At 42.5% G+C, this 14185-nt stretch overlaps 2 protein-coding genes across 4 annotated transcripts; one reads left to right on the top strand and one right to left on the bottom strand.

The window, feature by feature from the left end:
• Positions 1 to 353: 353 nt before the first annotated feature.
• Positions 354 to 10346, top strand: LOC116213283 (formin-like protein 20). Of its 3 annotated transcripts, XM_031548157.1 has the most exons (17): positions 381 to 986; positions 1604 to 2307; positions 2889 to 3110; positions 3201 to 5605; positions 5726 to 5846; positions 5958 to 6029; positions 6311 to 6409; positions 6527 to 6568; positions 6670 to 6750; positions 7597 to 7647; positions 7733 to 7814; positions 8474 to 8568; positions 8666 to 8737; positions 8819 to 8935; positions 9047 to 9115; positions 9211 to 9277; positions 9415 to 10346. In XM_031548157.1, exons 1-17 carry the CDS (start codon positions 914 to 916, stop codon positions 9567 to 9569), a joined length of 4527 nt encoding a protein of 1508 aa, XP_031404017.1. In that variant the 5' UTR covers positions 381 to 913; the 3' UTR covers positions 9570 to 10346. The 3 variants fall into 3 exon arrangements, with proteins under 3 accessions (XP_031404019.1, XP_031404017.1, XP_031404018.1); XM_031548158.1 differs by lacking the exons at positions 381 to 986; positions 1604 to 2307 and having other exon boundaries at positions 2919 to 3110; positions 3247 to 5605; XM_031548159.1 differs by lacking the exons at positions 5726 to 5846; positions 5958 to 6029; positions 6311 to 6409; ... (8 more) ...; positions 9211 to 9277; positions 9415 to 10346 and having other exon boundaries at positions 354 to 986; positions 3247 to 3710.
• Positions 10347 to 10954: 608 nt separating this feature from the next.
• Positions 10955 to 11986, bottom strand: LOC116213605. The gene has a single exon (XM_031548622.1). It carries the CDS (start codon positions 11984 to 11986, stop codon positions 10955 to 10957), a length of 1032 nt encoding a protein of 343 aa, XP_031404482.1.
• Between the last annotated feature and the right edge of the window lie 2199 nt (positions 11987 to 14185).

The following is a 14185-nucleotide window of genomic DNA, read 5'->3' as shown; positions in this document are numbered from 1 at the left end:
AAGCAAGAACCGTATCCCGACGAAGCTTGCATCCCCCCCAACATCTGATCTTCCCTACCTCTGCAACTTTTCTCTCTCTACAGTGTCTCTCTCTCTCTCTCTATATCTGCCATGGTGGTGGTGGTGTCCTGATAGCCCACACAAGTGTCGTCATTGCCACATGTGTACACATACAGAAGAAGAAGAAGAAGAAGAAGAAGAAGAAGAAGAAGAAGATCCCATTTTGATTTAATCAATTAAATCCATCCCATCCCATCCCCATCCCCATCAAATTCAGTCATTTCCTCTTCTTACCCAACAACAAAACTCTCCACCCCCTTCCTTTCTCTCTCTCTCTCTCTCTCTCTCTGTCTCTCTCTCTCTCTCTCTCTCTCTCTCTCTCTAACCTCCCTCTGTTTCTCTCTCTTCCTTTGCAGGAGACACAGACAGGGTCTTACCTTAGTGTGCATTCTTCTCCTTTTCAGTCCACTTCTCCTCTCAGCAACAACAACCCCATGTGATTTGCCCATTTCGATTCCTCCCTCATTTCTCGTCATTAATTATTATTATTATTATTATCCATCCCCATTCATCATCACCATCTCTCCCTCCCTTCCTTCTTACCCAATTTACTTGATCATCACTCCTCTCCGGCGACCAAACCCTCGAGCAATCCCGGGATTATTCCCCCCCATTTCTTTGCCCCCAATCCCTCCCCCGAGCTCCCTGCTGTTGGGTTCGATTTGGCGGGGTCGTGTTCAATTTTAGCAACAATTGCTGGCTGCGAGATCTGCCCTCCTCAGGAAATTGGAGTGCGACAGCGAGATCCGTGCCCGACCTTGGCTCCACCCGTTCATCCGATTTGTGGGTTTAACCCCGGAGAACCGACCACGACGGTTTTGGATCCGATCGGTGGCGTAACAGCGCCACTTAGATGGCGCTGTTCAGACGCTTCTTCTATCGGAAGCCGCCCGACCGGCTTCTTGAGATCTCCGAGCGGGTCTACGGTACGTTCCTCCTCCTGCCAGCTCCTTTGACCGGTTAGCTCGTCATTTCCGTGCTCAATTCAGCTGGTTTTTCAGCTCAATTATCATGTTCTCAATCCACATTTGGGAGAATGCCGTTGCGGGTCGTCGGTTGAATCTGCCCTATGTCTCGCCTTTCATTTTGTAGCTCAATTTAGCTTTGTGGGCATTAGGGTTCTTACATTGGCTGGTTAGGGCAAAGCGAGGGAGCTTCTGGCTTGTTAGACTTCCTGATTAGGGGAAATAGCCACTAGCTCTCGACTAAGTTTCGATCTCAAGTCTAATGTGCAATGCAGTGATCAGAACACATCGGAACTCTTCTTTCTGGAATTGTTGGGTATGCTCTGTTGGTATAAGGCGAAGCTAGTTGCCCCAGATTTCTTAGTATCTCTTGCTGTCACTAGAAAATTTTGAAGAAGTTTGGTTGGTGGGGCATTACAGTGAATAGGAGTTTGGTTCCTCGTAATATATGGATAGCAGATTGCTGTTGAAGAGCTGCATTAAGTGTGCTGCTAAGTATAAGCCGAATCAGGTTCGTATTGGAATCATTGCCACGAGCTTCAACTTTTCCATTTTCTTTTTTGTTTGTTCTTTTGCAGTGTTTGATTGCTGCTTCTCGACTGAAGTCTTGGAAGAAGATGAGTACAAGGTCTACATGGGCAGGATCGTAACGCAGCTACAGGATTATTTTCCTGAGGCATCGTTCATGGTATTCAACTTCAGAGAAGGAGAGAAGCGGAGTCAAATATCGGATATCTTGTCTAGTTATGACATGACGGTTATGGACTATCCTCGGCAGTACGAGGGCTGTCCCTTGTTGCCATTAGAAATGATCCACCACTTCCTTAAATCGAGCGAAAGTTGGTTATCATTAGAAGGGCAGCAGAATGTTCTCTTGATGCACTGTGAAAGAGGAGGATGGCCTGTTCTTGCTTTCATGCTTGCTGGTCTCCTCTTATACCGGAAACAATACAGTGGAGAGCAGAAGACTCTTGAAATGGTCTACAAGCAGGCACCTCGGGAACTCCTTCATCTGTTGTCTCCTTTGAACCCGCAGCCTTCGCAGATGAGATATCTGCAGTACATATCGAGGAGGAATTTGAGTTTGGAGTGGCCTCCCTCAGACACGCCCTTACTCCTTGACTGTCTGAATCTGAGAGTTCTCCCCTTGTTTGAGGGAGGAAAAGGCTGTAGGCCTGTGGTTCGCGTTTATGGTCAAGACCCCTCAACACCGGCTAATAGAAGCTCTAAGCTCCTCTTTTCGAATTCAAAGATGAAAAAGAGTGTGCGCCACTATGCACCGGTAAATGCTTGGATTGATATTTGAGAAGTTTAGGAATGTTTAAAATATCGGTTTGCCTCTTCTGCCACGTATGTCACCGTATTACATGCAATTATCAAAACATATCAAATCAAAACTTGGACAAGTCAGTTTATTCTTGTGACAGAATCTCTATCTGAGTTATGCTCTTACAAGTCCATTGAAAGGAAATGTAGCTTCCATGCATGCCTTTCAGCCCTATTGCGTCGAATGTTTCTTGCATGAGCAATGCATTTGAGTCTCTTTCTTGTTCGCAGTTCTTTTCAGAATGAAGTAAGTTTGTTTTCATGATTTCATTGACAAACACATTTGCAGTATGATTATCACTGCTTTGAACTTGTGGTCTTCAAGAAAAGAAAACTTAAAACCGGAAGAGTCACTGTTACCTTCTTAACAAGCAAAATTCTTTACGAAATATGATGAAGAATTGAGCAAATTATTTGATTTGTGATATATCGAATGAGTGGAGATGGTGAAGACAACTTTTCCCCTTATAAAATGTAAGATGAACATTTGAAAGGAAAGAGTTATTGATATAGTTTTTTGGGGTCTTGCAAATGCAGGAAGAGTGCTTGCTGGTTAAGATAGATATCCACTGTCGAGTTCAGGGGGATGTTGTTCTCGAGTGCATCCACATGGACGAGGATTTAGTTCGGGAGGAGATCATGTTCAGGATAGTTTTCCACACGGCATTTGTTCGGAAAAATATCTTAATGCTCTCCCGGGACGAGGTTGATGTCCTATGGGATGCCAAGGACCAGTTTCCGAGAGATTTCAGGGCTCAGGTAATTTTCCATATTTTCTTTTCACAAGCCTTCTGTTCTGTAATGTCCTGCGGGAGTTGAATGAATCGCATTTACTCATCTCTGTATCAGGTGCTCTTTATGGATGCTGATACTGTTGTGCCTACTCTCACCACAGACACGTTCACCGAAGATGGGAATGAGACCGAGGCTGCTTCTCCTGAGGAGTTTTTCGAGGTCGAGGAGATTTTCAGTAGTGTGGTGGACTCTCAGGAAGCTAAGGGAGAGATCGATAGCACAGTGCAGGACGTGGCCCTGCCAGAGGATGAAGAGGACCATAAGGAAATCTGGAAGGAGGATGCGGACCCTCATGCATTTCTCGATTGTGCATCGGATGATGGGAGTTCGAAACAGGAAGTGAAGTTGGATTCAAGTATTGATGCAGTCAAGGACATAGTTGTGGATGATGTTCAGTACAGGAATGATGAGGAGCGGGACCCGGTAAAGGATATTGGCATAGATGATGGGAATATTAAGTTCAAGAGAGTGACTGCTGAGAATCTCCCGTCAAAGGATGAGGTTGATGTGCAGGAAAAGCATGAAGATGTTGAAAATGGGCATCCTGTTGAAGACACGGCTACACAAAAGAATATAGAGGCCAATACTCAACAGCAGTCGAATGATGATATCGAGAGGCAGAAGCTCGAGAAGTCTCTGTTATCGCCACCTAAGAAAGGGGTTTCGGTCAACTCAAAATCTAGTGGAGATTCAGCACCCAAACAGAAGACTAATAATAAATCGCAGGAACCACAGGCAATCAATGGGAAACAAGCGAAGCCAAATGTGGTGCATAGGTGGATTCCGCCGAACAAGGGCTCTCACATTAATTCAATGCACGTGACTTACCCTCCCTCGAGACATAATAGTGCGCCGCCGATCCTTACTCTTACTTCTCCAAAAGAGCCTAATTTGGGTGTCAGATTGAAAAGTCCTTCCGCCCCTAATGTTGGCCCTGGAGCTGCTACACCCACATCCTCTCCGCCGAAAACGACTTCCCCGATAAAAGAGGATTCGCCTAAAACGACATCAACACTGAAAGGGGATTCTCCAGTGTCAACTTCAGCACATACATCCCCTAGCTTGCAGAAGAAGGTTGCTCCGACAACGCCACTGCCAGAGTCTCCACCATCTCCTCTATCTCCACCACCCCCTAGGCCGCCGCCGCCGCCACCTCTGCCTCGTTCAGGCAGCTTGTCGATTGCTCCAGCTTCCACATCTTTTGGGGGCACTATCCCTACTCCTCCCCCTCCCCCTCCCCCTCCCCCTCCACCATTTGTGACATCCAATCACCATAATGTTAGGACAGTTTTGCAGTCTCCTCTCCCGCCTCCACCGCCCCCTCCCCCTTCTTCAGGTAGGCAAAGTAGTGGAATGAGCTTGCCACCTCCACCTCCCCCACCACCTTGGAAGCATGTATCTTCATCAGTAACAGCTACTGCAGTGGCTGGTTCAGCACCTCCACCTACTCCACCTCCCCTACCGCCTCCATATTCAAGTGCTACTTTGATCACGCCAAAAGTTGCGCCACCACCGCCTCCTCCACCACCGCCGACATCATCAACTCCATCTTATGGAGTCCCACCCTCACCACCTATACTACGAGGAGCTACTCCTCCACCTCCACCGCCACCTCCTCCTCCAACACACGGCGCCTTTTTCCCTCCACCGCCGCCGCCGCCACCGCCTCCACTTGGAACACCAACTCAATTAAGTAGAGCCCCACCTCCACCACCACCTCCTCCAATACGGGGAACTCCAACTCCTCCACCACCACCACCCCCGCCAACACCATCACTACCAATAAGAGCCTCATTTGCAACACCTCCTCTTCCTCCACCCCCACCTCCATTACCTGGTGGATCTTCGCCTCCGCGACAGTCTCCACTTATACAAAGGGGCCCACCTCCACCGCCTCCGACTCCAATACGAGGAGGCCCACCTCCACCACCTACATTGCCCGGGGCCCCACCGCCGCCGCCGCCTCTGCCTGGAGCACCACCTCCACCTCCTCCGCCATCTCGTGGAGCCCCACCTCCACCTCCACCTCCAATACGCGGAGCCCCTCCTCCACCTCCACTGCCATCACACGGAGCACCGCCTCCACCTCCACCACCACGTGGAGCACCTCCACCACCACCTCCACCGGGTGGAGCACCAACGCCGCCACCACCTCCAGGTGGAGCTTCTCGTGGAGCCCCACCTCCACCGCCTGTTCCTGGCGCTCATGCTCCTGGCCCTCCAGGAGCACCAAGGCCTCCTGGGGGTGGACCACCACCACCTCCTCCTTTCGGGGCAAAAGCTGCTGCTCCTCCTGGTCCTCCACCTCTTGGTGCCGGAAGAGGACGGGGGCTTGCACGGCCAGGTGGGATGGCTGCTACCGCTAGGAGATCTTCCTTGAAGCCTCTGCATTGGAGCAAAGTAACAAGGGCACTGCAAGGAAGCTTATGGGACGAATTGCAGAGAATTGGAGAAACTCAGTGCGTATTAGTTCTCTCTTTCTTTCTCTGTAATCTTTGCCTTTGGGCATAATATTTTTCTAATTTGCTGAAAGCTCTAAACTTGCTTTTGATAATTTATATTGTAACGTACTTTTGCAGGGTGTCTGGGTTTGACGTCTCGGAATTGGAGACACTTTTCTCTGTGAATGTCCCAAAACCAGCTGATAAAGGTGGAGGGCGACGAAAGTCTGTTGGATCTAAAACTGATAAAGTCCACTTGGTAATCTGATTATTTTTTTCTCTGAAGCTGGCCTTGACTTTGATAAATTATGATACATGTGCAGAACTGTTATATTGTCATTTCATCAATGTGACTCATATTGCATTGTAGATCGACCTGAGACGGGCCAACAACACAGAAATTATGCTCACAAAGGTCAAGATGCCTCTCCCAGACATGATGGTAAGCTTAAATTGGTCTGGAGCACTTATTATAAGATTTCACCTTACTTTTCCTCCATTTGATCTATGATCCTTTTTTCCTGTAAATTTGAAAGGGGATAAAGTTATACTATCAGTCTCCTTTTTTTTGTTTTTCTATAGTTTTTTTTTAAAGACCAAAAAGGCGGTTTCCATTAAATTAACTGAGTAGCAGCATTTTCTTTGGGTTAGAGTTGTTCATGTGTTAGTCCTTTGGACATCTTAACCATGGTTAGCTAATCAGGAGCTAATGTACCTGTTCAGGCTGCAGTTTTAGCTATGGATGAATCAGTATTAGATGTAGACCAGGTGGAGAATCTCATAAAATTCTGTCCTACGAAAGAGGAGATGGAACTTCTTAAGGTGAAGCTTCAAACAATGTTTCCATTTCACCATTACTACCATGTTCTTGTTGATTACTTGCTCACTCTTGCTTGTGTCTGGTCTTGTTAACTCTTCATCTTTTCTTTCATATAATAGAATTATACTGGCGACAAGGAGAATCTTGGAAAGTGTGAGCAGGTATTTATATATATATTCAACCAAGAAAAAGAGTTGCTGAGTTTCAAATAATGCATTTTTGCTGTTTGTTTATTGACTTATGAGAACTATAATCATTTCAGTACTTTTTGGAGCAAATGAAAGTACCACGAGTGGAATCAAAGTTGAGAGTATTTTCTTTCAAGATTCAGTTCGGAACTCAGGTTTGGTGGTCTCTCAATGAATTATAATTCAGTTATTTCTTTTTTAAAATTTCGTTCATGTAAATTCTTTTAGCATCAATCTATATACATATATATATAATTGTATCCCACCCTATTAAATAGGGACAAGATCGTAAATATTTAATAAATTAGTATGTTATATAGAAATTGAATAATATTAGTTATTATTGTAATTAAAGAAAATATATCCAAAAGAAACTTTAAAGAAGAATTCTAATCACTTATTGTTATTTTATGAGTAATTGCTTTTTTATTGGTAAATTCTAATCACTTATTGTTATTTTATAAGCAATTGCTATTTTATTAATAAATAAATATGCATAATTTTAAAGACATTCACGATTATTAAACTTTACTTAATTAGTTTTTATAATTATTATTGGCCTTATAAAAGTTAAATTAAGTAAATATCTCATCGAAGTGATTCGTCATATTATCTAAAATTATTCAAATTTACAAAACTTAATATATGAAATATGAGTAAGAAAAAGACAATTGCGAATACTTAATGTTAAAATTTTATGGACTCTATAATTATTAATCTTTCATTAATATTAAACTAGCTGGGATTTTTTATTTATTTTATAATTATTTTCTTATAAATTGAATTGATAATTGAGGTCATGTCTATGAAACATTTTACATGAATTATTTGCTTATGAGCTCTTTAATTAATATTATCTAGCGTGGGTATGAAATTTACATAGTATAAGAACAATTTTACTATTTTCTATCTATTAATATAAACCATAAATCAATTATAATAATCGTCTTAATGTCTAATGTTTCGATAGCCTAGTTTTCTAATAAAATAATCTTCTGCAGATTTCAGAATTTAGGAAGAGCCTTACCACCGTAAACTCTGCATGTGAAGAGGTACACAATCAAAGTTTATGAGGAGCCCTATATTTCTATCGATGTTGTTCTTTGTGATGACTTAGGCGTTTTTCTGTCATATCAGGTGCGAAATTCCTACAAGTTGAAGGAGATCATGAAGAGAATTCTTTTCCTTGGAAACGTATTGAACCAAGGAACTGCTAGAGGTAAGGACCGATAGAGAAATAATTCTTTAGAGGCTGACTCATAAAACAATGAGTTCTTGGGTTTTCCCAACCTCTTTTCTAAATATAGAGCATTTATCGATACCTTGACTCCCTTATCTATACGACGGAAGGGAGAAGAAAGTCAGTTGGTGTAACTTTCCTTCTTCCAATAATACCGATTACAAAACAACATTTTAATTTAAGGACCATTGGATATGGAGGGCCTTAGGGTTATATCTGTAAATTTACACTCTACCTGGAGTGACCAAATAACTACCCATTACTCTTGCCTCTTCCTCTCTCCGCTTTCTCTTCATCACATTTCACGCCATCACTTCCATATTATTTCTCAAACTTTTTCTTTGTAAATTTTATTTATAATTGAATAAATTTCTTTACTAACAATGGGCCAAGATATCTATTAAAAAACCACTCAAGGTATAAAAAAACATAGAACGTGGCACAAAGGAATAAAATTGCTTTAAAAGTATATTTGCTATAAATAACGCGTTAAACAAAAAGGCGGCTTAATTCCGTGCATATCTAGAGTCCTCATCTAGTATATAAATAAGAGAACCTTTTGTTGGTTAAGAGGATTTTGGAGTTTTCTTGCTAGAAATGTTCTTATCTTGTGTTTTTCTTTGTCTTATTGGGTTCAGGATCTGCAATTGGGTTCAAGTTGGACAGTCTCTTAAAACTTACTGATACACGCGCCACTAATAACAAGATGACCCTCATGCATTTTCTTTGCAAGGTATGCTTTCTTTCATTTATGTCCCTTAACTAACTATGGTTCTGTAATTATCAGGTAAATATACAGAAAATCCTTATATCTGTTTTTCATGTCTCAGAAACTTGCTGATCACTCCCCTGAGCTCCTCGATTTTTACAAGGATCTTGTTAGTTTGGAAGTCGCATCAAAGGTTCCTAATCTTAATCTCTTCGAGCTCTCCTGCTGGGTAATGCAGCTATATTAAAAACTGTGGAACTTTGATGTCTTGCAGATTCAATTGAAATCGCTCGCAGAAGAAATGCAAGCTATTATTAAGGGTTTAGAGAAGGTTAAGCAGGAACTGGCAGCCTCTGAAAATGATGGCCCTGTATCGGACGTTTTTCGAAAGGTCCATAACTCTTCTTAATTTGAATTTGGTAGCAATTTTACTTTTAATCATATCTTTCTTGCTTCCATTTCTTCTCTTTATTGAAATCTGTTTCTTTTAAGTCGTGTTTAGACTTTAAAGGAATTCATCGGAGTTGCTGAGGCAGAGGTGGCGTCCCTGACAAATCTATATCAAGTTGTGGTAATTTACCAGAATACCTTAAAATATTGCTTATACGACATGGTCCTCGCAAATTCTCATAGTGATGCCCTAAAACCCCGTTTGTATGATGGCAGGGTAGAAATGCCGACGCCCTTGCTCTATACTTCAATGAAGATCCTGTAAGGTGCCCCTTTGAGCAAGGTGAGTCCCAAACTATTATAGTTAATAGTTCTTTTCTTCTTCTTCTTTGGGTAAGTGCTTTTATAGTTTTAGTTTTATGTTTTCTTAATTTTCATCATGTATTTAATTGTGTTTCTTTCTGCTGCCTGATCTACCAGTTACAGCGACCCTTCTAAACTTTGTTCGGCTTTTCCGGAAATCACACGAAGAGAACTGTAAGCAGGCTGAACTAGAGAAGAAGAAGGCTGAGAAGGAAGCAGAGATGGAGAAGGCAAAGGGCGTCAACCTCACAAAGAAGAACGCTGATAGCTAAAAGATGGATGAATTAATTGCCCACGTCTGTCTTTAAAAGCTGAGCTCTTGCCTGAGAGCAGTGTTCGGCTGTGCAGATCGGCAGCCGTGAAAGGCTTTTCGGAAGGAAAAAGAAAAAATTGCCCCAGCAGTTGGGTTAATGAGTGCCAACCTTGCCACGGTTTAGATGGGCCAGATGCTAAAGCTTGCCGACTGGATTGCTTGGAATCTCGATGGGAGAAGGTAATGGATAACCAGGAATAAGCTTTGGAAGGAGACTGACGGGGTTGTTTGGAAACTTACTGCCATCTAGAATGGCATTTTTGCCCTTTCGTGATTGAATGTTTCTGATGGATTTCCGCGATCCCACACGAAAGAGCTTCTGCTGCTGCGGTCCGCTCGGGGATTAGTTTTTTTTTTGGGACGCCCGGGGATCTGCAAAGCGCGAAGGCCCAGCTGTATCATGACACTGTACAAAGCTCCAACTAACTTACCTACTCATTTAGGATCCAATTCTTTTTTTCCATGTAACATAAGTCGGGCTGTAGCCCCAGTTTTTCCTATGTTTGTCCGATATTTTTGAGCGGGACCCGTGAAGTTAGGTGTATAGATGGTCAGGTTAGGGTAGATGGATTAGGGAACGGGTCCCTTGTTTAGGGCGTAAGTGTAAGATAAAGCTATATAGAGGGTGGCAGTAGAGAAAATCTGCTCATTGTTTCCGATCAATTCATTGTATCTCTATTCTTGATGGAAATTTTAAAGGATCATTTTGTGATGCCATGTGAGTGGTCTTTCTAGATGTACTCTGTTGCTCGAACAACTCTTCGCGCTAACAATTGAATTACGAGAAGAATCCAACAACTGAGCTTGAATTGTTTTCGGAAAAGCAACGAATTTGCTTTGCAGGAATCCATGATCCCGATGCCATACTAAGAAGAAAAACATCTGGCGTTCCATTCTTCAAAAAGGATACTGCTCTAACTGCGAAAGTGAAACTGGGAACAAGGTTCATTTCAACATTAAAACATGTTACATCTGCTAAGAAAATGGCCCCCAACTGACGGGAAAACAGAACAAACTTTCTTGGAGAAGTATATTAAGAAAAAAGACGAAGTTTTGTTCATCTGGCCTGGCCGTGGGGATTAATCCGACGAATCCCGTCTCATTATCATTATCCAAATAGAAAAAAGAAAAAAAAAATGCTGTGGTCCTTGATTCTTACTCCAACTGTCTTTTGTATGATTGTACATGTCCTGTCCTTTGTTTTCTTGATTTCCCCTTGAGCAAACAGCAAGAATGTTCCTATGCTTCGGTCCCATTCCTTTCTCCTCCATTGTATCTTCTGCAGATTTCCGGATGGGGATGAAGAAGAGATTTACAGGGAAAATGATGACCCCAATTTGTCAATCACGGGCGTGACTGATCGTTTGCTTGTTTGTAGCTATTCAGAGAGTTGGGGAAGTCGAATCCTCCGTCTGGTATTTGGATCTGCCAATGGTGGTGTCCTTCTTCCAACTCTGCGAGAGAGTCTTCAACTCTGCAGCTCTTGAAGAACATCAGGTTCACAATGGTTTCGAGTACAATGAGGACCGAGTACAAGTAAGCAATGAACAACCCTTCCACGAACATCGGAAAGCTCGGGGTCCCCATCCTGTGGAAGTTCCTCGTAACTCGGAACTGGAACAGGGCTTCAGTTGCTGCAAGAGCAATATTTAAAGGCACTGCCAATGAAAGAGCAGTCGAGGCCCTTCCTCTGATCATAACGAAGGCTTTGACAATAGCGAGCGACCCGCAGATCCTCTCTACTCCCGATAAGATCAGCCCCAGGTTGCAGACCACGATGGCGTTCGCAAGGATAACCGAATAAAGAACTGCTGAAGCCGCAGCCGAAATGAAAAGGGTGTGCTGAGAAGACGAGATGCTCTCGAGGATGCTGAAGGCGAAGAACATGAGGAAAAATGCCGTAGCATTAGCCGAGAGAAGAACGACCCAGGTGCATACGTATGTCTGAAGGATCGGGAAGTAAGTCGAGGCGAGAGAAGCTCCCGCTCCCCCGAGGGACTGGACGATCGAGGCCTTTGTGAAGAGGAGGAAGGTGAGGGTGAAGGGGAGGGTGAGGAGGGAGGAGGAGAGCGTCTGAGAGAGCTTGAGGTTGGCAGTGGAGAAGAACCCGGAGAAACCCGAAAGAGGGAAGTTCGCAGCTCGAAAGAGGGAGCTGAATCCGGCGTATAGTGAAGAGAGGAGGGAAGATGATGGAGAAGAGAGGACAAAGTCCTGAGAAAGGAGGAAGGAGACTGAGAAAGGGAATGCAATCAGAGCAGAAGTCATGGTGAAGTAGTGATAGTGCTGGAGGAAGACATGGATTGACTTCCTCAGGACTCTGCCAGCTTTCACTCCCTCCATTGGAACAGCCATTGGAACTATTCCTGATTCTTCCATGGAAGCAGAAGAAGAGGTATGAAGAGAATGATGAAGTTTTCTTTTCCTTGTTGTGCAATTATAAGCTTGTTTGTTGGGTTAGAGGGGGATTAGGGAGGGTTGGTGATATGGGGGAGGAGAAGGGGCAAGAGACCGAGTAAAACCAGACAAGAAAGTGTTTGCTTGGGGAAAAGGATTTGGAGTTGTTAACAATGTCTACAAGGTTTGGACTTACTAGGTTGTTTCTGTTGTTCCTTGGGATCTCCACAGCTCATGGAATAGTTGGCTAAAAAGAAGAACCATATGAGATATTATCAGCTTACTCATGAGTCGGCTTGGCCCTCATGATGAACATTTCAATCTTAAGCCATGTAAGAAAGCAGCTTTTCCATGTGGGCATTATATCTCTATCAAATAGTCTTACAGATCCAAAAAGTGCTGGTCTTCTTGGCATTTCTGATTATTAATTCAGACTTTTTTTGTTTTTTCTTTTGGGGGGGGGGGGGACTAAATGTTGTTGCTTCTGACACACTATAGCCTAGTGGGGGTAGTTCTCCAAGTTTAATTGCTCATTTTGGATCTAAAGAGGGACAAAGCTATGGAAAAAGAAGGGTTGCATTCGATTTAGTGGGTCACGCGCCCTGATGAGTGAACCAAATGGTTGTATGCGACTGAAGAGGTATGCACGTAATCATAATTCATTCGAAACTATGAAACGTATCGAGATTCCTTAGTATAAGGGGAAAGGGTAGGTCGGAACAATGGTCACTCTTGGTTTCTCCTGATTGATCGATTGGCTGGAGACAAGGGAGTACTCTTTTTTCTTGAATATGAATTTCTAATGATTTGTGATTAATGAATGATTCTTAGCTTTCAAGAATGGCAATGGTAAGCACATAAATAGAAGTGAGTTCTCAAATATGATGAAGAAAATGACCAATCTGATCAAAGAGAGCGTAGCGTAACAGCGTACGCTCTCGTCTTTGTAATAGAAAAAGAAAATGATCATGTGGTGGGGCCCCAAATGGTATTGAATAAGCAATCTTAATGAGCAAATATTAGGTGAGTGTTACTTATACACTTGGATGTGTAATACCTAATAAAAATGATTGAAAGTGAAAAATTGGCCCATAATGAGTCCACAGATTCTTACTTATAAGCATTTTGATTAGTTTTTACTCATCAAAAGTAAATGAATATTACTCATTGAATATTTTCTCAATCTTGATAAGCAACGGGACCGTCCATGAATTAGAGAGAAAGAACCATTGCCCATTTGCTGCAAGGTCGGAAGAACCTCCGCAGAGGTGCTGATCGAGTCAAACTCGAGTCCCGCGTAGCATCCACTTAAAATTCAAAAGCTCGTGCACCTTCGCTTTCCAAACTGCAGTTTACAAGTCGACTTCGCACGTGAATGGGTTACTTGTGCCACTCTTTTGGTTGGAGTTTGGTTTGTACTCGGTAGCCCTTGACTTGGTTGATTTTATTATGAACTTTAGGAGTTAGCAGGCCTTTTCTTTTCTTTCTTTTTTTTTTTTTCCTTTTAATAGTCTTCCAAATAGTATAAACATTTGTTGTTTGGTATTATTATATCGGATATGAAGGAATTCATCCTTAATTAATAAGTCAAAGACTCAATACACATTTCCTATTTTCGTTTGTTGGACACGCGAAATAGTTGGAATGCCGATGTTGTTATTTTTAATAACTAACAAACGGAGTTCCCCGCAGAAGTACGAAATTGAGATTTCGGTGAAAATGAATTAAATTGACACCATGAGCGGTTGATTGTAATACTGCGGACAGTTGACTATACAATGACACTGGTAAAAAACTGTATATAATCCATTGATAGTCAATCGGTGGAGTAGAGTATAAATGATTATTTCCTTCTTCAAAAATATTCACTATGGAAGAACTCCCTCCATGCCTCGAGCCTTACGTTTATCGTCGTAGTTCGTCTTCCTTATCATCATGCTCCGAATTGTTCGAAGTTCTTCACCGACAGCATCTCTGAATTCGGTTATGTTTTGTGTCCAATCCATCTCCAATGTACATCACCAACATATTGTGTAGTAATTAATTTTTATTAGCAAGCAAGGATATTATTGTAAATTTACATTCCTATCCCATCAATTTATTTTACATACTAAACACTGTAATATTATATTATTATCCATATTCATAGTAATTTAATATATTTTCCAAACACAACAATTT

Source organism: Punica granatum, chromosome 7 (assembly GCF_007655135.1).
Source record: "Punica granatum isolate Tunisia-2019 chromosome 7, ASM765513v2, whole genome shotgun sequence".
Classification (NCBI taxonomy): Eukaryota; Viridiplantae; Streptophyta; class Magnoliopsida; order Myrtales; family Lythraceae; genus Punica; species Punica granatum.
The sequence above is the reverse complement of the archived record's forward strand: the minus strand, read 5'-3'. Positions and strand labels throughout refer to the sequence as shown.

Bases quoted from the DNA above. Each gene is read 5' to 3' on its own strand.
- LOC116213283 (XM_031548157.1), top strand. From the start codon at position 914: ATGGCGCTGTTCAGACGCTTCTTCTATCGGAAGCCGCCCGACCGGCTT. The intron at 3,111-3,200 runs GTAATTTTCCAT...TCTCTGTATCAG, and splicing joins CGAGAGATTTCAGGGCTCAG to GTGCTCTTTATGGATGCTGA. The intron at 6,569-6,669 runs GTATTTATATAT...TAATCATTTCAG, and splicing joins ATCTTGGAAAGTGTGAGCAG to TACTTTTTGGAGCAAATGAA.
- LOC116213605 (XM_031548622.1), bottom strand. From the start codon at position 11,986: ATGGAAGAATCAGGAATAGTTCCAATGGCTGTTCCAATGGAGGGAGTG.